Source organism: Cervus elaphus, chromosome X, assembly GCF_910594005.1.
Source record: "Cervus elaphus chromosome X, mCerEla1.1, whole genome shotgun sequence".
In the NCBI taxonomy this organism is placed as follows: Eukaryota; Metazoa; Chordata; class Mammalia; order Artiodactyla; family Cervidae; genus Cervus; species Cervus elaphus.
In genome coordinates, this window is record NC_057848.1 from 149,744,532 (window position 1) to 149,772,236 (window position 27,705).

General features: G+C 40.8%; 1 protein-coding gene and 1 pseudogene across 1 annotated transcript; both read right to left on the reverse strand.

The window, feature by feature from the left end:
* Window positions 1-19,740: 19,740 nt before the first annotated feature.
* Window positions 19,741-20,871, reverse strand: LOC122690537 (annotated as a pseudogene).
* Window positions 20,872-24,323: 3,452 nt separating this feature from the next.
* Window positions 24,324-26,531, reverse strand: LOC122690538 (melanoma-associated antigen B4-like). Its single transcript, XM_043897470.1, has 2 exons — window positions 26,432-26,531; window positions 24,324-25,415 (listed from the first exon to the last, which is right to left on the reverse strand). Exon 2 carries the CDS (start codon window positions 25,353-25,355, stop codon window positions 24,324-24,326), a length of 1,032 nt encoding a protein of 343 aa, XP_043753405.1. The 5' UTR covers window positions 25,356-25,415; window positions 26,432-26,531.
* Between the last annotated feature and the right edge of the window lie 1,174 nt (window positions 26,532-27,705).

Genomic DNA, 27,705 nt, shown 5'->3' on the forward strand with positions numbered 1-27,705 from the left:
TTTTTTCTAGTTTTTACATTAGTCGACTTTTAAAAAGTTGTTTTAATCGACAGATAGTTGCTTTATAATGTGTTGTTTCTGCTATACACCAGGATGAATCAGCTCTAAGTATACATATTCCTCATGGCTGATGAGACTTCCTCCCACCCCGTCATCTCACCCCTCTGGGCTGTCACACAGCACCAGGCTGAGCTCCCTGTATTATATAGCAATTTCCCGCCAGTTATCTTTTGTACACATGGTACTCTATATTTGTCAGTGCCACTCTCTCAATTCGTCCTACCCACTCCTTCCCTTGTTGTGTCCACACGTCCATTTTCTCCATCTGTGTCACTATTCCTGCCTTTCAATTGGTTCTTAAGAACCATTTTCTACTTTCCATGTATATGTGTTAATGTACATTATTCTTCTGTTTCTAACTTACTTTGCTCTGTATAACAGGCTCTAGGTGCATCCACCTCACTGCAAGTGACTTACATGCGTTCCTTTTTATGGCTAATATTCCATTGTATGTGGCTACCACAACTTCTTTATCCAGTCATCTGTCAGCTGAAGTCTACTTTGCTTCTATGTCCTGTCTATTGTAAGTAGTGCTGCAATGAACATTGGATACAGGCGTCTTTTCAATTATTCTTTTCTCAGTGTTTATGTCCAGTATTTCTATTGCTGGGTCATATGGTAGTTTGAATCCTAGTTTTTAAAGGAATCTCCCTACTGTTCTCCATAGTGGCTATATCAATTTCCATTCCCACCTTTTTAGAACTAGTCTGTTGTTCCATGTCCAGTTCTAACTGTTGCTTCCTGACCTGCATACACGTTTCTCAAGAGGCAGGTCAGGTGGTCTGGTATCCCCATCTCATTCAGAATTTTCCACAGTTTATTGTGATCCACACAGTCGAAGGCTTTGGCATAGTCAATAAAGTAGAAATAGATGTTATTCTGGAACTCTCTTCTTCTTTAGTGTTTGACAAATGTATGATCTTATCAACTCAGTCAACCCTGTGTCCTACAGAGGAGTTTGAATGCCCTATGTATCTCCCATGCTCCATCTGTTCATCCCTCAAAACCTCACTTGGAACCCCAGACAACTAGTGATCATTTTACTTTTTCAAAGATTTGCCTTTTCCAGAATGTAAGATTGATGGAATCACAGTATGTAGGCTTTTATTTTTTTTATTAGTTGGAGGCTAATTACTTCACAACATTTCAGTGGGTTTTGTCATACATTGACATGAATCAGCCATGGAGTTACATGTATACCCCATCCCGATCCCCCCTCCCTCCTCCCTTTCCACCCGATTCCTCTGGGTCTTCCCAGTACACCAGGCCCGAGTACTTGTCTCATGCATCCCACCTGGCTGGTGATCTGTTTCACTGTAGATAATATACATGCTGTTCTTTTGAAACATCCCACCCTCACCTTCTCCCACAGAGTTCAAAATCTGTTCTGTACTTCTGTGTCTCTTTTTCGGTTTTGCATATAGGGTTATCATTACCATCTTTCTAAATTCCATATATATGTGTTAGTATGCTGTAATGTTCTTTATCTTTCTGGCTTACTTCACTCTGTATAAGGGGCTCCAGTTTCATCCATCTCATTAGAACTGATTCAAATGAATTCTTTTTAATGGCTGAGTAATATTCCATGGTGTATATGTACCACAGCTTCCTTATCCATTCATTTGCTGATGGGCATCTAGGTTGCTTCCATGTCCTGGCTATAATAAACAATGCTGCGATGAACATTGGGGTGCATGTGTCTCTTTCAGATCTGGTTTCCTCAGTGTGTATGCCCAGAAGTGGGATTGCTGGGTCATATGGCAGTTCTATTTCCAGTTTTTTAAGAAATCTCCACACTGTTTTCCATAGTGGCTGTACTAGTTTGCATTCCCACCAACAGTGTAAGAGGGTTCACTTTTCTCCACACCCTCTCCAGCATTTATTGCTTGTAGACTTTTGGATAGCAGCCATCCTGACTGGCGTGTAATGGTACCTCATTGTGGTTTTGATTTGCATTTCTCTGATAATGAGTGATGTTGAGCATCTTTTCATGTGTTTGTTAGCCATCTGTATGTCTTCTTTGGAGAAATGTCTGTTTAGTTCTTTGGCCCATTTTTTGATTGAGTCATTTATTTTTCTGGAATTGAGCTTCAGGGGCTGCTTATTTATTTTTGAGATTAATCCTTTGTCTGTTTCTTCATTTGCTATTATTTTCTCCCAATCTGAGGGCTGTCTTTTCACCTTACTTATAGTTTCCTTTGTTGTGCAAAAGCTTTTAAGTTTACTTAGGTCCCATTTGTTTATTTTTGCTTTTATTTCCAATATTCTGGGAGATGGGTCATGGAGGATCTTGCTGTGATTTATGTCGGAGAGTGTTTTGCCTATGTTCTCCTCTAGGAGTTGTATAATTTCTTGTCTTACATTTAGATCTTTAATCCATTTTGAGTTTATTTTTGTGTGTGGTGTTAGAAAGTGTTCTAGTTTCATTCTTGTACAAGTGGTTGACCAGTTTTCCCAGCACCACTTGTTAAAGAGGTTGTTTTTTTTCCATTGTATATCCTTGCCTCCTTTGTTGAAGATAAGGTGTCCATAGGTTCGTGGATTTATCTCTGGGCTTTCTATTCTATTCCATTGATCTAGATTTCTGTCTTTGTGCCAGTACCATATTGTCTTGATGACTGTGGCTTTGTAGTAGAGCCTGAAGTCAGGCAGGTTGATTCCTCCAGTTCCATTCTTCTTTCTCAAGATTACTTTGGCTACTCGAGGTTTTTTGTATTTCCATACAAATTGTGAAATTATTTGTTCTAGTTCTGTGAAAAATACTGTTGGTAGTTTGATAGGGATTGCATTGAATCTATAGATTGCTTTGGGTAGAATAGCCATTTTGACAGTATTGATTCTTCCAATCCATGAACACGGTATGTTTCTCTATCTGTTTGTGTCCTCTTTGATTTCTTTCATCAGTGTTTTATAGTTTTCTATGTATAGGTCTTTTGTTTCTTTAGGTATATACTCCTAAGTATTTTATTATCTTTGTTGCAATGGTGAATGGTATTGTTTCCTTAATTTCTCTTTCTGTTTTTTCATTGTTAGTATATAGGAATTCAAGGGATTTCTGTGTGTTAATTTTATATCCTGCAACTTTACTATTTTTATTGATTAGCTCTAGTAATTTTCTGGAAGAGTCTTTAGGGTTTTCTATGTAGAGGATCATGTCATCTGCAAACAGTGAGAGTTTCACTTCTTTTCCTATCTGGATTCCTTTTACTTCTTTTTCTGCTCTGATTGCTGTGGCCAAAACTTCCAAAACTATGTTGAATAGTAGAGGTGAGAGTGGGCACCCTTGTCTTGTTCCTGATTTCAGGGGGAATGCTTTCAATTTTTTCACCATTGAGGGTGATGCTTGCTGTGGGTTTGTCATATATATCTTTTATTATGTTGAGGTATGTTCCTTCTATGCCTGCTTTCTGGAGAGTTTTAATCATAAATGAGTGTTGAATTTTGTCAAAGGCTTTCTCTGAATCTATTGAGATAATCATATGGTTTTTATCTTTCAATTTGTTAATGTTGTGTATTACATTGATTGATTTGCGGATATTAAAGAATCCTTGCATTCCTGGGATAAAGCCCACTTGGTCATGGTGTATGATTGTTTTAATATGTTGTTGGATTCTGTTTGCTAGAGTTTTGTTAAGGATTTTTGTATCTATGTTCATCAGTGATATTGGCCTGTAGTTTTCGTTTTTTGTGGCATCTTTGTCTGGTTTTGGAATTAGGGTGATGGTGGCCTCACAGAATGAGTTTGGAAGTTTACCTTCTTCTGCAATTTTCTGGAAGAGTTTGAGTAAGATGGGTGTTAGCTCTTCTCTAAATTTTTGGTAGAATTCAGCTGTGAAGCCTGGGCTTTTGTTTGCGGGAAGATTTCTGATTACAGTTTCAATTTCCTTGCTTGTGATGGGTCTGTTAAGATCTTCTATTTCTTCCTGGTTCAGTTTTGGAAAGTTATACTTTTCTAAGAATTTGTCCATTTCATCCAAGTTGTCCATTTTATTGGCATAGAGCTGCTGGTAGTAGTCTCTTATGATCCTTTGTATTTCAGTGTTGTCTGTTGTGATCTCTCCATTTTCATTTCTAATTTTGTTAATTTGGTTCTTCTCTCTTTGTTTCTTAATGAGTCTTGCTAATGTGTTGGGTTCCTTTAATGGACCAGAACCTTGTGGTACGGAGTTGACGATAAGAAAGTGAAAGAGAGAAAGAGGCTGATATCCCTTGGTTTATGCAGAGGACCAATAAAGTCCTTGACACAGGACTTGCATCGCTCACGAAGGCACCAGGTGCCCTCTCGAGGGAGTCTTAGAAGCCTGGGCAGAAAAGTGAGCACGACAGGTCTCCACGCTCCAGAGAGTCAGCCAGAAAAAGAGAGAAAGAGAAAGAGAGAGAGAGACAAAAAAGACCCAGGGACCTAAGCTCTGTTGGAGCAAAGGTGCTTTAATGATTTTCCTATGAGTATATATAGGCTATGGTACAAGAAACTTCTTTCTGGAACGATAAAGATCAGAAAACCAAATGTACAGCAACCGTTACCAAGGGAACAAGGGGTAATGTTAGTCACAAGGTCATGACACAATCCATATCTCAAGAAAGGAGAACGAGACTAAGCGGTTTTGTCCTAAAGAGAATGTTTACTAAAGGAGACCCAAGCCTGCCTCACACAATGACCTCAGTCCCTGGGAGCAGCGTGCTGTTCTGCTTGAAGAGGGACAAAGGACTCATGAGAGACAGCACGTAGGAATCCTCCCGTCAAACATTCCCTGACAATTTTTTTTATTTATTCATATTTGTAAGAAGAGTTTTGACCATCAGAGTTTGTTCAGTTTTGACAATCTTTGCATGAAGGCAACAGTAGACAACAAATATAATTGTTAAGACAATTACCAAAATTATAGTTTTAGACCCAATATTATGAGTAAGGCTTTGAAACCATCTATGTGGGTTTAGCCCAGATAATTGATCAGCTAATTGTATAGCTAAAGTTTTCATATTAGTGGAAGAGGGCAGATTATTAGAAAAGGTTTTATATATTTTTTTTGTAATAACTGTACATTTAGGAAGGCATTATCATATATGTTTTAAAAATGAAACTTGATTTGTTTTTAGTTGTAGCTACTATTATAGAAATGAACAGGAGTAACAGGAAATTGAGTAGAATTTTAATCACATTTTAGCATCATCTGTTTTTGGACATTTGTTTATTGATCTCTAACCCATTTGATGGCTGTTTTTACTTTTTGTATTTTTTTTTAAATATCTTTATCTATTTGAGCCTGAGTGGCCCACATAATGTGAGCATCTTTAGTCTAATTTTGGATAAAATTATGTGTTTGAATTGAGGTTTGTAAAGTATTGCTAGTGATGGCAGCAATGGTGTAAATAGTTATTAACCCTATAATGTCAAGAATTAGCCATCTAATGAATCATTTACATTGCTACAGCAATTTAATAAATAACTGGGAAGCAAGTCTAGCCTTGGGACCGTCTTCCCAGGGCCATTGGAGATTTATTGGTAACTATAGATTATGTCGAGATCAAAGAATCAAAAGGGAGTCATTTTTTAAGGAAATAGAGGAGTTAAGACAAGTATATAATTTACAATATATGTAAGTTACAGAACGTAAAGTCTTATTGAATTGTAAATTTTTTATAGCTACAACAAAAGGAAGTGGAACATAGGCTTGTATAAAATATGATTGATTATAGTGAAAGAAATAATTGTTATAGCTATGATTGGTCCCTGTGGAATGTCTGGTCCAAGTTTTAAGTTTTTCGGTGTTTGTAGCAAGTTTTTAGATGTCTCATTGTTTAGGCCCAATCTGTTTATCAAGGATGATTTAAGGACGAGGTGGGGGGTCATTTTATTATCAAGCTAGCCAAGAAGTCTTTTGTCATGGTAATGTTCTATTGTAGTATTAGTAACCTTTTATGTTACTTGAGTAATATAATCATACATAGTATTGTTAATATCATCTGAGCAGTTTAATAACCACATACTATGGGGTCCCCAATTGACAATTGTATGATTAGCTATTAACATTAATTTTTTTGGTTTGGCCTGACATTTGTCTCAATGAACAGGAATATATTTAAAGTTTTTATTAGTAAACCCTTTGCATAGTGTTTTTTGTTTTTTTTTAAATTTTTTTTTAAAGTTTTAGTAGTATAAACATGATTTATGGACAAAGAAAGGCGGCAGTAAGTAATCTAGGACGCATCAGAAAGTCTTCTTTTGGAGGCAGGGGAAGGCCTAAGTTTGTCGGCTAACGTTTATGTATAATTTTGTTGTGTCTATGCACAAAGAAAGGATTTTATAACCTAGAAAGATATTAATTAGTTTTTTTTTTTTCGGATGAGAGGGCCCCTCTAAGTTCTAAGGAGGAGGCATATGTGTTGACTCATTAGTGGATATGATTGGTCTTATATTTGTCCATTTTACAACCTACAATAAAAAAGGGGAGTTAGGTATATAAGCCCAGTAAGTGTGATCAATCAAGTCAGCCTGAGTGGGGGAAGCAAAAGCAAGCAAAGCAAGCATAGCGAAGAAAAATATTTTTAGGATTTCGAGGCATTTTTTGTTGAAAAATCAGGTTTTTAATTTGATTAGTAAGGGTTTTTATTTGTCCCCAAGTAGGGAGATCATAAGGTCGATGACGTCGAGTGTGGCGTTTTTTGGAAATTTTTAATGTCGCCATGGCTTATATTGGATTTTTTTTTGGGGGGGAGTTTGTTGTTTTATCTCTAGTCTGAATGTTGGGGGCCCCCTTAGGTTGAATCTTTTGAAGAGGAAGTCATGTGAGCTCGTTGGATCTATCTGGAGAAATAGAAGCATATCTTTTTTTTGTAAGATTAGTTTTTTAGATTTTTATTGATTAGTTAACCCGTCTTGATATCAAATGGGCAAAGGAAAGGAGGTGTCTTTTAATGTTTTAAAACTTTTTTTTTTTGAGTTTTTTGTTTTTGTCAAAACATCTCTTTGTGGTAAGTTTAAAAAGTTTAAAACAAATAAGGCTATATTAACAATAGTTATAAAAAGAAAGGGAAGCGATAGTGATGAAAACATTTTTAGGAAATATTTTAGTCTAAAAGAAAAAAATCTTTCAGAAATGTGTTTGGGACTGGTATTTGACTGTGGTTTGTGTTATTTGGGGCAAAGGATTAGGAGTAACCATTTAAATATATTTTTTTAAGTGAAATTATTGAAAAGGTGATGTAGAACAACTTGACAGATGAAATGTTGTTTACATTTAAATATATTTGACCTTGTCTTTGAAAAAGAAATGTAGCTTAGCAACTGTTGAATCTCAGTGTTTAGTGTGTTAAAGAGGATGACTACACTTTTAAGACAGACCTGAAAAGAAGGCAAACATTTTACATTTTTGATATTTTTAGGAACAAATAATCTATTTGGGAAATGGTGTCTTTTTTTTTTTTTAATGTCGTTTTCTCCCTGCTTTAAGAATCTTACAGATTGGGAACAGAAATAAAGTCACACCAACAATAGTTATAGGCTTAAAGACTACACTGCACCAGAATTTAGTAAAGTTTGTTTTGGACAAGGAAGACAAAAGTGTTTTTGTGTATTTTTTTTAATTTAATTTTTTATTTGTAGTTACAGTGTGTAATGTGTTTGTCTAATCATGTCTTGTGTTTGTGGACTATAAGGAATGTCTGTAATCTGTTTAATAGAGAATGAATGTAAAAATTGTTTGAACTGTTTAGAAATATAGGCAGAGTCATTGTTTGTTTTTATAGAATTAGGTGTTCTCATTATCGTGAAGTAAGTTGATAGGTGGGTTATAACATGTTGTGTAGTTTTACCTTAGAGAGGTGTTGTCCCTAGAAAAGAAGAATTTGTATTGATTGAGACATGTAAGAAGGAAGAGGAAGAAAGTTTAGGACAATGAGTTACATCAATTTGTCATAAAATTTTTTTTTATTTGTCATAAGCCTTTTTAAAATTTTAGTACTAAATATCTTTAAAAGTTAAAAGGCCAAAACAAAGTATGATAGCACAATAAACAAATGTAATGTTTATTTTAAATAAACACATCATACTTTGTGGTTTTTATTGTGATCTACTCAAGCATTTTAACTGTATTTTTTAATATATTTGCATCTGAATGTATTTATTGACCAAAGTTAATTTTGTTAAATATTGTTTTTTCAGAATTTTTTTCTTGTTTTTAATTTGGTTTAATTTGGAGAAAGAACATTTGTTGTAGCTAGAACGACAATGAAAAACTAGTCTAGTAAAGCTTATGTAAATACCACTTTATTTTATAATAAATGTTTTAACAAAAAATATTTTTGTATTTATCATTTTATTTGTCATTTTTTATATCTTTCTATTAAAAGCGTATATCTTATTTTTTTATAGCAACCATGAAATGTCTTGTATGTTAGCATTTTATAGACCATTGAACATATTTTTTAAATCATATTATATTATATATATATATCTATTTTTATATAAATATATATTTATATTCGTTAACAGCTCAAAATCTCTTTAGCTCTTTTGTAAGAAAAACCCCTTTTAAGAGTAAGCCAATGTTTAGCAATTTTAACGCTTTAAAATCTTACTTCATTTGGAAATGACCCAGCCATTTAACAAATTTTTATTACTTAGTTTAGCATAACTCTAGAAACCTAAGTCACTCTAATCCCAAGAGACGGCTCTAGATTATAGATAATAGATCATTTTATCAAAAATACAATTATTTTTAATAGAGCTTATCTAAAAGTTTTTATCTCATCTATATATTTGCATATATATATATATATATATAAAGAGTTACCTTTTTGTTGACAAACTTAGTTTATCTTAAACTAAGGCATAATAAAAGTATTATATAATGTTGATGACTCAAGACATGTCCCAACTAGATTAACAAATAATTATATTTAAATCACATTTACATTTAAATAAACATTATACCCAACATTGAACACCCTTTAGTTTATGTAAAGCTGAATCTAAATAGAGCTCATTAATTTTACACTATCTAAAAACAAAGACATACATTTAGACATAGATAATTTTAGATACATAGGCATAGTTTTCCGTTTGAAATTTAAAATATCTTTTTGTTTTATTTATTTATTTTGAGCTCTACCAATTTGTTAATGGCTGGAGTCTTAGATAGAGTGGGCTGTGTATCTCAAGGACATGATAAGAGTTAACTTAAGGTTTTTTTTTAGGCCTATTTTTGTTTTTCAGGCAGAACTGGAGCTCTAAAAAAAAAAATATTTTAACAAGTTAACCTTTTTCTAACTGCACGTGTAAGAAGAACCAGTTTTGTAATTTTAAAAAAGATTTTATTTTCATCAGTTTTTTCTGGAGTCTAAAGAATATCATAGCTATTCAGTGTCAAAAATATCATTTTTGTTTTTTGTAGCTATAGTATATTATTAATGATATATGTATGAGGGAATTGTTGTCACATAGGAAGTAAAGCCTTGGCTACAAAATTTTGACAAATACTAGGACTGTTATGGAGACGACAATGGCACCCTATTTCAGTACTCTTGTCTGGAGAATCTCAGGGATAGGGGAGCCTGGTGGGCTGACATCTATGGGGTCGCATAGAGTAGGACATGACCGAAGTGACTTAGCAGCAGCAGTAGCAGGACTCTTAAGCATACCTTGAGGTAACATAGTCTATTGAAATCTTTTATGAGGCCCGATATGATTAGGATAAGGGAGAGAAAAAAAAAAAGTGAATCTCTCCCAGTCTAAAGGGTGTAAAGGTATATTTAAAAAGCAATCTTGTGAATTAGTAATAATAATGTGTCAATTTTTGAGGAATAGTAATAGGTGATGGGATCTCTGGTTGTAAGGTACCCATAGGTTTCATAAAAGAATTAACTTTTTTAAACTCTGTTAAGAGACACCATTTGTTATGTTTTCTTTTTATAACAAAAATAGGAGAGTTTCAAAAAGAGCAAGATTCTTTAATATGTTTTAATTTTAATTGTGTGTTTATAAGTTTTTTAGTAGCTTGTAATTTTTTTTTCATAAGGGGCCATTGCTTTGTCTAAATAGGCTCATAATTTTTCTTTTATTTTAATAATTGTTTTGTTTGTTAAATGAGCAGTGGCCCCTAGGAAAAATGTGGAATGTATATCTGAGTTTGCCATTGCATAAGTAAGTCCCTTCCTATTAGATTAAAGGGTACATTTATCACATAAGGTTTTAATGTTGTAGGTTGGCCTTCTGGTCTCTCACATAAGTATATTTGAACACTTTGATAAACTTTTTGTACTTTAATTTGAGAAATTTTTGTAATTTGGCAAGAGACCTTTTGTACAGGCCAGGATTTGGGCCATAAATGTTTGGAAATAATAGTAATATCAGATCTAGTGTCAAGGAGACCAGAAAATCTTTTACCATTAATTTTGATATTTATATTTGGTTGGGCATACTCAGATACTAATGAAAAGATTGTTTTTGATCTGTACTGTCAAACCCACCTGTCCATACATTATTAGAGGAATTAATAGAAATGTAAGGTAAAAGAAGTAATTGAGCAATTTTGTCCCCCTTTTACAATTGTCATAGAATCTGAGATGACATCAGAATTTGAATCTCTCCTTTATAATCTGAATCAATTATTTTAGGGTGAACAGTAATTTTTTTAGAAGTCAGACTAGATCAGCCAAGCAAAAGACCAAAAGTTTGTGGGGGCAGGGGTCTAAAAAGTTCGGTAGGCTCTCTAGTAGGGACTGCTTGAGAGTAAAGGAAAAAATCATTTAGGGCTGGTATATCGATGGCAGCACTGCCGGATGTTGAGGGTTTGAGGTAAAAGATAGAATTTGCCCCTGGTTTTTGTTGTAGGGGACCTGGGGGGTCCCCTGTTTGGAGTTTTTCGGAATAGGTTTTCCATTAATATCAAATTTAAATTTACAACTTTTGGCCCAGTGCATTCCTCTACGGCAGTGAGGGCAAATTATTGGTATTTTATTAACCTTCTTAGGGCAGTCCCTTTTTAAATGTTTTTCATCTCCACAATTAAAGCATCCTTCATTTCCCTTTCTAAAAGTAGCAGCCATTGCCTCAACCAGCATTTGTATCTTTTGAGTTTCTGATCCTAGATTGCGACAAGCTTTTAAAAAATCAATAATAATCCTAGTCTCACAAATTGTAGCTATAGCTCTTTGACATTTTTGATTTGTATTCTTATAAGAAAGTAATTTCTCTAGCTGTTTTTTGGTTTCTTCTCCAATTATAGTATGGAAAATAGCAGCTTCTAATCTAGTTTAAAAATTAGCATAACTTTTTATTAGGTTTTAACAAATGAGAGACTTTTGGAGTTGCAACTGTTGGCAGAGGAGAAGCATTTGGAGCAGCCGGGGCAGGGCTAGTAAGAAAATTTTGAGATATTTTGTATTGTTTTAATTGGGTCTTTTGTAAAGTTTAATCATTTAATTTATATTTATGTAATAAGTGTTTTGTCTGTTGCTGAATATTGGAAGGGCTAGAATGTACCTTGAAATGGCAGAATTACAGCTTTAATAAGAGCCCGTAGGGGCTAGAGATCAATTGGAATATTTTTTCCTTGTTTGGCTGCTCATTTAACATTTTCTTTGACCTGGAGCCAAATTTCTAAATTAAAACTGCATTTATTAGGAAACTAAGGATTATGTTCAACTACTGTTTGAAGGCAAGCCTCTATTCATTGTCGTGAAGCCAGAAGTCCCTGAAATTTAAACAAATGGTGAAGTAAAGTAGAAAAATAATGGGGCTGGCCAGCCATTTAACCCATGCCTTAGTACTTACCAAGCTCAATAGGTCCCTGAATCACTCCGCCCGATATGCCACGTATACCAGTGTCCCTGTTCGGACACCATTTGTTGGGGTCCTTTAATGGACCAGAACCTTGTGGTACGGAGTTGACGATAAGAAAGTGAAAGAGAGAAAGAGGCTGATATCCCTTGGTTTACGCAGAGGACCAATAAAGTCCTTGACACAGGACTTGCATCGCTCACAAAGGCACCAGGTGCCCTCTCGAGGGAGTCTTAGAAGCCTGGGCAGAAAAGTGAGCACGATGGGTCTCCACGCTCCAGAGAGTCAGTCAGAAAAAGAGAGAGAGAGAAAGAGAGAGAGAGACAAAAAAGACCCAGGGACCTAAGCTCTGATGGAGCAAAGGTGCTTTAATGATTTTCCTATGAGTATATATAGGCTATGGTACAAGAAACTTCTTTCTGGAACGATAAAGATCAGAAAACCAAATGTACAGCAACCGTTACCAAGGGAACAAGGGGTAATGTTAGTCACAAGGTCATGACACAATCCATATCTCAAGAAAGGGGAACGAGACTAAGCAGTTTTGTCCTAAAGAGAATGTTTACTAAAGGAGACCCAAGCCTGCCTCACACAATGACCTCAGTCCCTGGGAGCAGCGTGCTGTTCTGCTTGAAGAGGGACAAAGGACTCATGAGAGACAGCACGTAGGAATCCTCCTGTCAAACATTCCCTGACACTAATGGTTTGTCAATTTTGTTTATTTTTTCAAAAAACCAGTTTTAGCTTTGTTGATTTTTGCTATGGTCTCTTTAGTTTCTTTTGCATTTATTTCTGCCCTAATTTTTAAGATTTCTTTCCTTCTGCTAACCCTGGGGTTCTTCATTTCTTCCTTCTCTAATTGCTTTAGGTGTAGAGTTAGGTTATTTATTTGGCTTTTTTCTTGTTTCTTGATGTAAGCCTGTAACGCTATGAACTTTCCCCTTAGCACTGCTTTTACAATGTCCCATAGGTTTTGGGTTGTTGTGTTTTCATTTTCATTCATTTCTATGCATATTTTGATTTCTTTTTTGATTTCTTCTATAATTTATTGGTTATTCAGAAGCATGTTATTTAGCCTCCATATGTTTGAATTTTTAACAATTTTTTTCCTGTAATTGAGATCTAATCTTACTGCACTGTGGTCAGAAAAGATGACTGGAATGATTTCTACTTTTTTGAATTTTCCAAGTCTAGATTTATGGCCCAGGATGTGATCTATTCTGGAGAAGGTTCCGTGTGCACTTGAGAAAAAGGTGAAGTTGATTGTTCTGGGGTGAAATGTCCTATAGATATCTATTAGGTCTAGCTGGTCCATTGTGTTATTTAAGGTTTGTGTTTCCTTGTTAATTTTCTGTTTAGTTGATCTATCCATAGTTGTGAGTGGGGTATTAAAGTCTCCCACTATTATTGTGTTACTATTAATTTCCTCTTTCATACTCATTAGCGTTTGCCATACATATTGCGGTGCTCCTATGTTGGGTGCATATATATTTATAATTGTTATATCTTCTTCTTGGATTGATCCTTTGATCATTATGTAGTGTCCTTCTTTGTCTCTTTTCACATCCTTTATTTGAAAGTCTATTTTATCTGATATGAGTATTGCGACTCCTGCTTTCTTTTGGTCTCCATTTGCATGAAATATTTTTTTCCAGCCCTCACTTTTAGTCTGTATGTGTCTCTTGTTTTGAGGTGGGTCTCTTGTAGACAGCATATGTAGGGGTCTTGTTTTTGTATCCATTCAGCCAATCTTTGTCTTTTGGTTGGGGCATTCAACCCATTTACATTTAAGGTAATTATTGATAGGTGTGGTCCCGTTGCCATTTTCTTTGTTGTTTTGGGTTCACGTTTATACAGCCTTTCTGCATTTCCTGTCTCGAGAAGATCCTTTAGCAATTGTTGAAGAGCTGGTTTGGTGGTGCTGAATTCTCTCAGCTTTTGCTTGTCTGTAAAGCTTTTGAATTCTTCTTCATATCTGAGTGAGATCCTTGCTGGATACAGTAATCTAGGTTGTAGGTTATTCTCCTTCATTACTTTGAGTATGTCCTGCCATTCCCTTCTTGCATGAAGAGTTTCTATTGATAGATCAGCTGTTATCCTTATGGGAATCCCTTTGTGTGTTATATGTTGTTTCTCCCTTGCTGCTTTTAATATTTGTTCTTTGTGTTTGATCGTTGTTAATTTGATTAATATGTGTCTTGGGGTGTTTTGCCTTGGGTTTATCCTGTTTGGGACTCTCTGGGTTTCTTGGACTTGGATGGCTATTTCTTTCCCCATTTTAGGGAAGTTTTCAGCTATTATCTCCTCGAGTATTTTCTCATGGCCTTTCTTTTTATCTTCTTCTTCTGGGACTCCTATGATTCGAATGTTGGGGCGTTTCATATTGTCCCAGAGGTCCCTGAGGTTGTCCTCATTTCTTTTCATTCTTTTTTTCTTTTTCCCTCTCTGCTTCATTTATTTCTACCATTTTATCTTCTACCTCACTTATCCTATCTTCTGCCTCCGTTATTCTACTGTTGGTTCCCTCCAGAGTGTTTTCAATTTCATTCATTGCATTATTCATTTTTAATTGACTCTTTTTTATTTCTTCTAGGTCTTTATTAAACATTTCTTGCATCTTTTCAATCTTTGTCTCCAGGCTATTTATCTGTAACTCTATTTTTTTTCAAGATTTTGGATCATTTTTATTATCATTATTCTAAATTCTTTTTCAGGTAGATTCCCTATCTCCTCCTCTTTTGTTTGGCTTGGTGGGCATTTTTCATGTTCCTTTACCTGCTGGGTATTTCTCTGCCTTTTCATCTTGTTTAGATTGCTGTGTCTGGAGTGGGCTTTCTGTATTCTGGAGGTCTGTGGTTTCTTTTTATTGTGGAGGTTTTACCCAGTGGGTGGGGTTGGACGATTGGCTTGTCAAGGTTTCCTGGTTAGGGAAGCTTGCGTCGGTGTTCTGGTGTGTGGAACTGGATTTCTTCTCTCTGGAGAGCAATGGAGTGCCCAGTAATGAGTTTTAAGATGGGTCTATGTGTTAGGTGTGACCTTGGGCAGCCTGTATGTTGAAGTTCAGGGCTATGTTCCTGCGTTGCTGGAGAATTTGCGTGGTATGTCTTGCTCTAAAACTTATTGGCTCTTGGGTGGTGGTTGGTTTCAGTGTAGGTATGGAGGCTTTTGGACGGTCTCTTATTACTTAAAGTTCCATGTAGTCAGGAGTTTTCTGGTGTTCTCAGGTTTTGGGCTTAAGTCTCCTGCCTCTGGATTTCAGTCTTATTCTTCCAGTAGCCTTAAGACTTCTCCATCCATACAGCACCGATCATAAAACTTCTAGGTTAATGGTAAAAGGATTCTCCACAGTGAGGGACACCCAGAGAGGTTCACAGAGTTATATGAAGAAGAGGAGAGGGAGGAGGGAGATAGAGATGAGCAGGAGGAGAAAAAGGGGGACTCAAGAGGAGAGAGACAGATCTACACAGTTGTCTGTTCCCAGAGTGTTCTCCGTAGCCCAGACACCCACAAAGATTCACAGAATTGGATTGGGAAGAGAAGGGGAAAGGAGGAAATAGAGGTGTTCTGAGGTAGACAACAGAGAGTCAAGATTGGGAGAGAATAATCAACACACTTCTGAATAAAAATGGGAACTGAATATTGGATTCTTAAATGTCCACAATTTATATCATATACTGAAAAACGAAGATTAAAAATCTAGAGTAGAGGTTAGACTCTTAAAAATACTATATTAAAAACAAAAACCAAAACACACAAAAAAGTTTTAGAAATATATATGAAGTTCGGTTTAAAAATAGGGCTTCTCTTCTCTTTTTTAATTTTTTTTTGTAAGGTTATAGTGTAATGAAAATGAAAATTAAGGAGTAGTAGAGGAGTAATAGAGGACTTTAAAAGGAAATAAGAGAAAAAGAAAAATAGAAATTAGAAGAGAGAAAGGAAAAAAAAAGAGAAAAAAACAAGAAAAAAAATTTTTCTAATCAAAAAAATCGTACAAATCTATGAAAATGAAAGTTAAGGAGTAATGGGGGAGTAATAGGGAATTTTAAAAGACAATAAAAGAGAAAAAAGAAAAAAAAATTTTTTTTCTTACTTAAAAAAAAAAAAAGTAAAAGTATATCTAGGAAATTCTCTGGAGCTGCTGCCATCAGTGTGGGTTCCGTTCAGTTTCAGGTAGCTCCTCGTTCCGGCTTACACTTCTCGATATCTACAGGCCCCTTCCGGTGTAGTCGGTGTTACCTACAGGGATTTTGATCTGTTGCACCGGTCCCTTCTGAAGCGGTTCCCTTTGTTTATTTGGCTTCTGTTTGCCCGTCTCTGAAGTGCCTAATTTCCGCCCTGACACAGGCGGGCGGAGGTGGACTCTTATTCAGGTAGCTAGTTCCGTCGCTCTACGGGGAGGGGCTGGCACTGCTTTCCCCGTCTACGCTGCTCAGGCTCCCAGCTGCTCTATATGGAGCGCGCCCCGCGCTGCGCAGGGTTCCAGCCCTCGGGTGCTCCACAAAAGCGCGGAACAAAAACCTGCGCCTGCTTTTGGTGCCTTCCCCGTCAGAGCGGCTCAGGTAGCCAGCAGCTTGACAGGCGCACTCTCCCCAGGTGCGGCGCGCCTTCTCCCCTGCGCGATCCCAGCCTCAGTTTCTTCCCGCGCTGGTCGGGTGCCTGCGCCTTCTGCCCTCCGCGTCCCCAGCCCCAGTCCCCGCCTGCGCCGGTCGGGTGCCTGCGCCCTGTGTCTCGCCGTGACCCTCCCGGCGGATGTCGACCATCCAGAATCTCAGGAGGTCTTTGATTAGAAACTGGAGGCCTGTTTGCAGTGCGATAGGGGATGCGGTCCTTGGGGCCGAGCCTGCCCCTTTCCCCTCCCCGCTGCCTCCAGCCTCTCGCGGGGCTGGTCCGGTCCATAGCCTGTGAGCTCTTCTCTGGACTTGCTCGGTCCCTTTGTTCTGCGAACGGCGGCAGTGTGTTCCGGCCGGTTAATTTTCTCTTTCTTTTTTGCTATCCCACAGTTTAAGTTGGTAATTCACAAAAGCTCCTTCCGATTGTCCTCAGGGCACTCAGGCCCGGACCTTACCCTAAGCAATGCCGCCCACTCCTCTCCGTTCTGCCCCCACTTGGTGGTGGCGGATGCGGCTGTCTGGGGTACTTTTCTGCTGGGAGTTGATTTTAGGCACGTAATCTGTGGGTTTTATTTATTGTTCTCCTCCCAGTCAGGTTGCCCTCCGAGATTCAAACACTTCCCCCAGGACCGCCAGTGCGAGGGTTTCCCGGTGTCTGGAAACTTCCTCTATTAAGACTCCCTTCCCAGGACGGATCTCCGTCCTTGGCTCTTTTCTCTCTTTTTATCTTTTATATTTTGTCCTACCTCCTTTCAAAGACAATAGGTTGCTTTTCTGGGCGCCTGATGACCTCAGCTAACAATCAGAAGTTGTTTTGTGAAGTTTGCTCTGCGTTCAGTTATTCTTTTGATGAATTTGTAGGAGAGAAAGTGGTCTCCCCGTCCTATTCCTCTGCCATCTTGGCTCCTCTCCCTATGTAGGCTTTTTATACTGGCTCCTTCTGCTAATCCATATACATTGGATTTTCTCTATATCTTTTTATGGTTTGAAATGTTTTCTTCCAGGACAGAATAGTATTCCATGTAGTTTACCATAGTTTGTTTACTCACTCATCTACTGAAGGTCATCTTTGGTGATTTCAGTTCTTGGAAGCTATGACTTATTCTGCTGTTAAAATTTGGGTGAATGTTTTTGGATGGGCTTAAGCCTTTGGCTCTTTTCAGCAAATAACTTTCATTTCCTAGATCATTTGATAAAACTATATAACTTAAAAGAAATTGCCAGACAGTTTCCAAAGTATCTGTATCACTGCATTCCCTTTAGCAATGAATTCTTTGTCAGGTAGTTTGCCTATTTCCTCTTCATTTATTTGGACTTCTGTGTTTCTGGTTTGTTCTTTCATTTGTGTAGTATTTCTCTGTCTTTTTCATTATTATTATTATTATTTTAATTATCATGTTTGAGGTATCCTCTTCCCAGGCTTCAAGGTTGAATTCTTTCTTCCTTTTTGTTTCTGCCCTCTAAGGTTTGTCCAGTGGTTTGTGTAAGCTTCTTATAGGGTGAGATTTGTGCTGAGTTTTTGTTTGTTAGTTTTTTCCTCTGATGGGCAAGGCTGAGTAAGGTGGTCATCCTGTCTGCTGATGATGGGGTTTGTATTTTTGTTTTCTTTGCTGTTTAGATGAGGCGTTCTGCACAAGGTGCTATGTGGTTTGGTGATGGCAGGTCTTGTATTACACTGGTTTCCTTTGTGTGAGTTCTCACTATTTGATATCCCTAGGGTTAGTTCTCTGGTAGTCTAGGATCTTGGGGCCAGTGACCCACTCTAAAGGCTCAGGGCTTGATCTTGAGTTATGTGTGGGTCTATATATTCTTTTCTGTTGGTCATGTACTCCTGTCCACTCTCAGCTGTCATTTTGCATGCACTTCTGTGTCTGAAGGTGTATTCCTGATGTGTCCGTGGATAGAAATGTATTCCACATTCATCAACTCCTCTTGCCATCTTGTTCCTCCTGGGGAAGATGCGTGAGAGTCCCTTGGACTGCAAGGAGATCTAACCAGTCAATTCTAAAGGATATCAGTCCTGAACATTCATTGGAAGGAATGATGCTGAAGCTGAAACTCCAGTACTTTGGCGACCTGATGTGAAGAACTGACTCCTTGGAAAAGATCCCGATGCTGGGAAAGATTGGCAGGAAGAGGAGGGGATGAAAGAGCATGAAATTGTTGGACAGCATCACCTACTCAATGGATATGACTTTGCCTACTTCTTAGGTCCCATTTCTGTGACACTTCTGTGCACATGAATTGCTATTTGTCTCTTTTTCTCCTGTTACCCTGTCTTGTGTCAACTTTATTAGTAGTCTAACCACAAGAACTCAAAAGGGGTTAAAGGAAGAATTTCCTCCTTCCCTGCACACCTGAAGGGAGTTCACCCTTACATCTCAGAAACTCCCTGGAGACGATGTGTGTAGAATAGCAGTCTGTGCACTGGTATCTCCTGCATTGAGATTAGAGCAGAGACACCTTAGATTTCTGTCTGTTAGGGGCCAAATTGTGTCCCCTCCAAAAATGCATATTGAAGGCATAACTCAGAGTACTTCAGAATGCAACTGTAGTTAGAGATAAGGTCTTTAAAGAGATGGTTGAGTTAAAATGAAGTCATTAGGGTGGGCCATAACCCAGTGTGACACAAGAAGAGATTGGGACACAAAAGGAGGCACCAGAGTATATGCACTCAAAAGGAATGCCAAGTGAAGAGGGCAGCTGGATGGCTGCCAAGGGGAGAGGCCTCAGGGTAAACCAGCCCTCATCTTGGACTTGCAGCCTCTAGAACTCTGAGAATTTCAGTTGTTTCAGCCACCCATTCTGTGGGGTTTTGTTGTGGAAAGCCTAACAAATCAGGACGTTACCCCAGGTAGAGATTTCTTCCTGGATAGTCTTTTTACTTTCCTGTCATTCATAAAGGCTATCTCAACATCTTCCTTATGTAATGCAGTGCCCGTTTCTAAAGTTGTATGGGCATAGGCTAGGTCTTGATCTTAGCCTTACCAGAACTAGCATAGAGCCTTTCAAAGAGCAGATGCTCAAGAAATAAATCAAGACAGTAAGAGGTCTAACTTCTTAAGGTTTAATACTTCCTGTATTTTTTAATAATCATATCAAGGTATAAATTATTTAACTTTACAAAACAGAAGACAAAAAAGATGGAGAAAAATCAAGGTTGATCATGTTTTGGAATTTTTTTCATTTTATTTTTTCATTCCATTCTCCCAGCAGTTTTACCGTGAGATTGCTTCCCATTTCAACAAAAGTCCCTATTTTGATGTCAAATGTTCTTATCTGGATGATTTTTTAAAAGTCTTGATTTTCAGTAGAAGTGGGAGAAGCTGCTGGATGTGGCCATGGAACGTGCCTGGAAGTGACAGTCATACCAGGCCTGGCTGTGGCTCGAGCTCTCTCATCCTCATCTTGCAAAGCTTCTTCATATTGTGATGAGAAGGCCCTGGGGACCGTATCATTGACTTTTGCCAAAAATTCCAAGACTTTCATTTTGCTGGTTTCAGCATGGGCTCTTGGGCCCCACAGGAACTCGTACGTGGAGGATCATTGCTGGCAACCTGGTTGTACTCCAGGTACTTCATCATCACTAAGTCTTTGGTGATGATCTTCCTGGGCTCTCCATAGATGAAGTGTTTTCTCCCAGCATATACTCGCATCATATTCAAGAATCTCCAGATGTCTTCCTCAGCGGCACAGTTGCCTTTCAGGAAGATCACACCCAGAACTGTCATCAAGAGACCGGTTTTAGGTAAGCCCCTACCATCCCACACCCTGCCATTGTTGGGCAGTTTCAGGTTGCTTACAAGGTCATAGGAGTTGATGGTTGAGTCAACTTCCTTCAAGTAAACTGCAAAGAGAGCCTCAATGTGTTCAGAAGCTATCGAGAATCTCGGCAAATCAGTCATGGTATCCTGGGTGGATAATCTTCAGCATGTCTTCCTTCATAATGGGCTGCTTAATTTTTTACTTATACGGGAGGAACTGCTCCAACAAACTTGTCGTGGTGTTCAGAGTATCACTGTAGGTCTTCTCGGTAGAAGTTGAGACATGGGAGGAACATGAATCTTCCTCACCTTGACTGGTATCTTCCTCATCAGATACGTCAGAACTACTTGAAAAAGTGCTGGTAGTAGATGAGGCTTCCGAAGACCCCTGGGAAGTGCTATTTGACCCAGTAGCTGATGAGCTCTGTGAATTATCTTCTAAAAGAGAAGAGGTAGAGGGAAGCTCTTCAATTACTGCAGCGGGCTCAACTCCCTTGTGACTCTGGGGCTCATCTTGGGCCTGGTGGCATTTTTCACAGATGCAGAGCTTATGATTTGACCCCAAGGCATGATGACTGCCCTGGGGGATAGTGATTATAAGTGTGAGTAGGAGGGCAGGTGATAAGCGCCCGCAGGATGACGAATATTGAGTGTGCATCTGCAGCAGGGAAATACCACCTTGGTTATAAGGAAGGCTACATTTGTGGTTTTCTTGAGGGCACTGTTCTGAAAACCCCCAGGGTTCCTATTCTCCTAATGAGCCTGTCCTTTGATAAACATCTTGAAGGAAATTAGAGTGATCCCTAGGCTGTTTCCTGCCACCCCTGCCTCAGGTATGCTGGGCTGACAGAAGGGGCTGGTATTCTCCTACACAGAGGCATGTGTTATTTCACATTCAAGACCACCACCAAAATGGTGGCCAGTTATCTGACCCATTCCCTCTGCTGTTCTGTAGTTGGCATCACAAATCTCTGTGGGATTTCTGAGAAGTGAAGGAGTCCTCAGCTTATCACCCCATTCAGTAGTTATCACCCAAAAGTGAGTGCTCAGTGGGAAGTTGTGTCCTGGCCTCTGGAGTCATCAGCACTCATTAAGAGTACTTCATTTGGTTCCCCATAGGGCCTGGTGTCCCCACCCCTTTCTTGGAATGGTATCTGCAACTTCATACTAAGTTTTTCACCTCCTACACACCTGATATAAATAAATGTTGGTGGAACTTCAGCTTGACCGCTCTGCCCTGGTTCTTCAAGGGCTACAAGAACAGGGCTGTATTTGTTATCACTTCTTTTTATTGGTAGATGATCCCTCAGTCCTTGCTTTGACCTCTTTTGTGGCCTGAAATTCTACCTCCCTTCCCCTTAGGCCCACCCCTTATACTACTGTAGTTTCTTATATTAGGGCAAGCATCTCCATGAGACCCCTAGGAGGAAGTAAGATTCTCCTCATCCCTCCATGCCTGTCCTTGGTCTTCTGAGGTGCAGAGGATGAGATGAATCGTATGGTTTTGAGGTGTGTGGGTCCCTTTGACTTCAGGGTATTCAGTTGGTTTCTGGAAAATCTGGAAATAATCCCACTGCTGGCCCTAGGCTATACCCCTTGGGCCATGTCCCAAAACCCCTTGTGACATCATAGAAGGAAATGGGCATGTCATGTCACCAATCAGGAGGTATCCCAGGGATGCCAGGAAGGGCAGGGCAGGGTTCTGTGGGGTTTCCTGAGTTTTGAGGTCGGGGGTTTCACAAGTCCAAAGCTTGACTCCTGGCAGGGTTTGGGGCTCCTTTCTTTGTTTACGTAATGGAGCTCTCCTCAGACTAAGGTCCTCAGTCCTATGGGGCCAGAGAGGGAAAGTCTGGGAATGCCACTCGAGGCTACTCCTACCTGTGCCCTTTCAGGGATGACATAAGGATTTAAGCTTCTTGGGGCCCACTCTGTTCAGCGTTGGGGTAATGCCCTCACTCAGGTTCCTCACCTTGACTCCTGGGGGACTCTGGATTTCCTATTTCTTTAACCCTACGGTGACCCATGTAGAGCAAAGATCATGTCCTTGCAAGCCCTGAGAAGAAGGGAGGGAATGCTCAGCCTGGCAGCCCTGTCTTGGCCTTCTGAGAGCAGACACAGGCCAGTCTCTCTGTGACTTCAGTTATGATGTGTTTTTTGTCTCCTCAGCCTTCATTCATCTATCTTTACATTGACTCCTGTCTCTTCTCTGAAAGACTTCTTGGGAAATTCTGCTATTTAACGTGTGAAATACCTTTTGGACTAGTGTTCAGAAAGAGGAAGCAACCCAAGGTTGGCCTCATCCTTGAGGAGTGGCACAGTATGGGCTCTAGAGGAATACAGTGCCGGGTTCAGTCCAGCTACTGTCATTTATGAGCTTTGAATTTGAGCTTCTTTATTCCAGCTCCTTTTATCTGCCAGTTGTGCTTGAAAAAGTCTATCGTGTAGGACCACAGACCCGTGTGATGTATGTAAATCACCTGGCACAGTATGAGACAAACTTTGGTACTTTCAATGAATGGCAGTAATTATGAAGATGATTTTTACCCCAAATGATAGCAAACGTCCATCACATAATTTTATTTCCAGTCTATATTAGAGAATATGCAACCTCAACCAATAATCAAATCCACATTGGCACTAATGCTCCCAAGCAAGTAAAACTAAGCCGTTTTTCCCTATTGGAGCTTCTGTTTTAATATGGATATGAAATTATCTTCTCCACATGGATGCAAATAAAAGTTCATTTGTCTCAAGGACCAGCAATTTCCCTCTCAGGTGCCTTTTATCCAAACCACCCCTAATTTAATAACCATTGCCACTAACAATTGAGCCCTCCCTGAAAGTTTGCCAAATTACACTCAACATAACCTAATTAAACTGCCCGTTGAACAGAGCAAGCTCTCATGCTCCCATTCCCGAAAAAGAGAGACAGTCCAGTGACATCTTGGCATCTCACCTCAATGGGTATCAGCCTTATTTCTCAGAAACTCTCTGGACAGCTTTTGATGAAAACATGTAGTTTGAGGGTTCACTTGCACTAGCTCAAGCGCACAGGGCCCCTTCCATTCCCTATGGTTTCCTGATATCCCCAAATAATGGAGAATATATGGTTTAGATATATTCCAGGTTTATAGCCTCACCTCTGAGAACCATCATATGAGTGTCTGGCATCACTGCCACAGCTTCATCTAGCCCACCATGCACCTGGACTGAAAATTACCTCCCACCGAGAACTAGATGTTTCCAAAGAACCAATGCCGCCTTAATCAGGTAACTTAGGCTTGCTTGCTCTCATCTGGAGCCTCCTCTTCCACAACTTCCCCCTTTTAATTTATGATTTGTTTATTCTTTAGACTTATCTCACCACCTTCCTTATATGGTACCTGCTGCTAGACTCAAAATTCCATGGGTAGGGGCTTGGTCATTTTCTTACCAACCCAGTACTATAAGAAAGTCTTCTAAACGGAAGATGATCAATTAATTTGGGAGAAAAAGGAAATGATGAGCAAAGACTCTATTTTATTATCATTTAAGTGTCATACAGTTTGAATAAGCTAAGCAAATCTTAGTCCAAGTTATTAACTTTTACTAGGAAAGAGGACAGATAAGACAAAGAATAAACCAACATTTACTCTGAAAGCTTTGTGATCCCAAATATTTATCTCTAGGATTCTTACACATTTCCAAGTAAAATTCTACTCCAACGCTATGTTACCTCATTCTGGACCACCAGGAAAATACTGAAGTATTTTCAACTTGTTTACAAATAACGAACTCCTAATCATAAACCTAACAGCAATAAACATGAAATCCATGACATTAATAAACCTAGATTCTGTAGCACAATACAGGTTATGAAGAGTAGTAACATTTAAAAATATAAAACACCTCTACCTACCTACCTAGATCATCTATTTTTGACTAGATATAATTCATATGGATAAAAGGAAAACATACACATTTTGTTAAAACTGAACTTAAACTCCCATACTACTTAGAGCTGTGAACAACATAAGGGTTTTGCTCTCTCCACCCATACTACCCTGCACTATTGAAGAGATGGAATGTTCTCTTCAGACAGAAAGGGCACAAAGTTCCCTGCCCCCCTCCCTAGATGTGGGAGGAGCTGCAGGACTTGGCCCTGGAAGGGGCACTGGCCTTAGCCATAGCTGGAGGAATGGAAGCGCCTCTCAGCCCTGCTCTCTCCACCTGATCTCTCAGAGCCTCATGAAAGAGGTCTGGGAAGGAACTCGGGACCGTATCCTGGATCTTGGCCAGAACTTCCAACACCTTCATCTTACTGGTCTCAGCATGAGCTCTTGGGCCCCACAGGAACTCGTAGCTTGGAGGACCACTTTTGGGCACCCGGCGGTAGATTAGGTACCCCTTCTCCACCAGATCTTTGGTGATGAGCTTTCTGGGCTCCCCAAAGATGGAGTGATTCCTCCCATCATAGATCCCCAACACATTGAGGAAATCCCAGACCTCCTCCTCGGTGGCACGGTTACCCTTCATAAAGATGATGCCCAGGAGCGCCATGAGGAGACCAGACTTGGGCATCCCCCGCTCACCACGTGAACCTTCCTCTACCCCGAGACTGAACTTGTTGATGAGGGTGTAGATGTTCCTGCTGCGGTCGACTTCCTTCAGCTCCAGGCCAAACACCAGCTCCACGCGCTCAGAGGCTCTCCTCAGGATCTCAGGGAAGCGCTCCTTGTACTTGCTGCTGATGACCTTCATCAGGGCGTTCTGCGTGATGGGCTCCTTCTTGTTGTACTTCTCCAGCAGGAACTCCACCAGCATGCTGGCCTTCCTGTTCAGAGGATCTCTGCGAAAGCTCCGAACGACCAGGGCTGACTGGGCGGCATCTGCACTTTCCTCCTCTGGGCCCTGGGCACCTTCATCAGATCCTGCGCAGGAAGGCCCTGCATCAGGACAGCTAGGGGCCATGGCTCCCTGAAGCTCCTGGGGATCGCCAGAAGCAGGGGAGCTCGGGGGAGAACCCTGAGGGACAGAAGAGGGGGAGGAGGGGCGCTCCTCTCCTGGGGCTGCAGCAGCACTGGCCTGGGGCTCCTGAGCTTCCCCCTGGACCTGGTGGCGTTTCCCGTGGCCATGAGACTTGTTTTTGTGCTTCCGAGGCATGATGACAGAGGTCAGGGACCGCACGCAGCGTGCAGTTAGGAAGGCAGGCAAGGAGGGCACCTTAAGGAAGGACAAAGAAATGCTGTGAGCACCTTCACCAGGGAGAGTCATCCCCGGCTTAAACCAAGCCTGCTTCTTAGGGGAGGCTTAAGTCCACTGCTCTAGGATCCATAAGTCTCCTGTTCCCTGGGGAGCCTGTGCCCTGAGACCCCTGAGGAGGAAGTGAGACTGAGCCCTGGGGCGCAGCCAGACAGCCCTGCCTGGGCGTTAGAGCAGTCCCGTGGGGGCTGGCAGGGGAGGCATGTCCTTTCAGTTCACATTCAGAGTTAGGATGAAAAACGGGTAACGACCCTCTAGCACCCGCCCCATTCCCTCTTCTGTTCTGAAGTTGATGCTGCCACCTTCCCTGTGACTCTGGAGAAGGAGAGGAGGGTGCACTCAGCCTCCCACCGAAGGGTCCCGGGACCGTCCCTTCTGCCACAAGCTCTAACCTCCCCACTCAGACCGCAGCCTCCCTTCCCCTTGTGCCTGGAGGATGCGCTGACCACAGGGGTGGGTGCTGATTCACCCATGTGTCGGGGAGCAAAGTCCTCACCCTGGTGGCTTCTGAGCCCTGACATCCTCCCTGTTCTGACCAGCTAACAACCCCTCCGACCGAGGTCCCCTCCTCCCTCAGTGTATCCCGCATCCGAGATCGCAAAGAGGGTGCCCCGCAAACTTTAGAGCTGACCGGATCTTACCCGGATGCTCTGAGGCCAAGTCGCAGGGGGTGGGGGTCTCGCATGGCCGCCGTTCTGGTGTGTGGAAACCCTCACAGTCCCTCCCGAAGGTCCCTCCTTTAGCTACAGGGCCCAGGGCTTTCCCTCTACTGTGCCGAATTGGGGTCCACAAGCCCCGGACCGAAGCCTTCCTCTCAGAGACCACCTGGGTGAAGTGGATGAACTTGGGGCTTAAGATGCAGGCCCGAGTCTTCTGGGTGAGAGCAGGGGTAGGGTGGCCGGGTGTTTTCCGGCCCCCTCTTTTCAGAGGGAAAGGCTTGACCATGCCGGATGTGTGTCCCCACATTTGTAACTCACGTCACCTCACACTTGGACACCTGATGAGACCTGGGAGCCCTCCGTCTGGGCCCCCTAAACGGCAGTTGTCAAAGATGGCTGCAGCTGTCAAAGATGGCTTTGCAGCCCCAGCGTGTGTGCGCGTGGTCGTCACTTCCGGTCATGTGCTTCTGTGTTCCAGGCAGACAGCAGAGGCGGGGCCGGGGCTGGCGGGGTTCCAGTGGAGCTTCCTGCAGGGTGGGCATGTGTCCCGTTCCTTGAATCTTAGGGGATCCTTTCCCTCTACTGAGCTGAGTCTACGAGTCTCTGTCCCAGGCTCTAGCTTCCATCAGCATCCCGGCAGGAATTGTTTGTGGCCTGGACAAACAGGCTTCCTGGAGCTCCTGAGAATGACAGGAAGGGCACTTTCAGGCCCCGTCTTCTGTGCTGAGTGATGCTCCATCCACTCTCCGTGTCTTCCCTTGGCCCATGTAAGTGGTGGGCTCTGTCCCATCTGCTGACCTGAGGACAGGGCCTCAAATCGAAGACGTCAAGTTCTGAAACTCGTGGTGAGAAGTGAACGCACATCTCTGGACACTTCTGCCTGAGGCTTCCAGGAAATAGCTGCTGCAGGTAAGATGAGCTGAGAGGCAAGGATGGGAGACTGCCTTCTGTGGTGTGGAGCCCCTCACATCTCACTCAGGATGTTCATAGTGACTGCTGGCAGGGCCTGGAAATCCTTTGCTTTCTGGTATGAATCCTCCCTGTCCCCAACCATGCCCCACACAATCCCAGCAGAGTAAGTGAAGGGGCTCCTAAGCCCGACAGTTCTCACTGTGGGCTCTTAGTCGACTGCAGGGGCATTACTCGAAAGTTCTGAGGTGAATTTCTGTCCCTTGGTACAATTTCTGTGGTATTAAGTTTTCTCTTTTAGTCCCCGTGTGATAGTCTATTAAGGTGATCACTTAAAAAGGCTAGTTGTCATCCACTAAGAAAGTTTGTGCTGGCTAATTTATGACCTCTGGGCCATACTGCCACATCCAACCCAAAGTTTTGTGCCCCATGGTCTTGGCATGGGAGCTCTGAGATGCTACCTCAGATTCCTTCAGTGAGGCTGTAGAGAGTCATGGCCCCAGGGCACAGTGGAAGAATCAAGGGCTGAACTTTAAAGCCTTTTGAAGCTGATCCTGTTGTCTGCTTCCCTTGTAGGCTGCACACCCCTTGTCAGTCTCCAAGTACTCCCTCACGTTGACACTCACAGGGTCAAGTCCATTGGAGACTTATTTTCCCTCAGGGATTATTTAGTTTTGTGTTTT

Excerpts from the sequence above, each read along its gene's own strand:
- LOC122690538 (XM_043897470.1), bottom strand. The coding sequence starts at position 25,355 with ATGCCTCGGAAGCACAAAAACAAGTCTCATGGCCACGGGAAACGCCAC.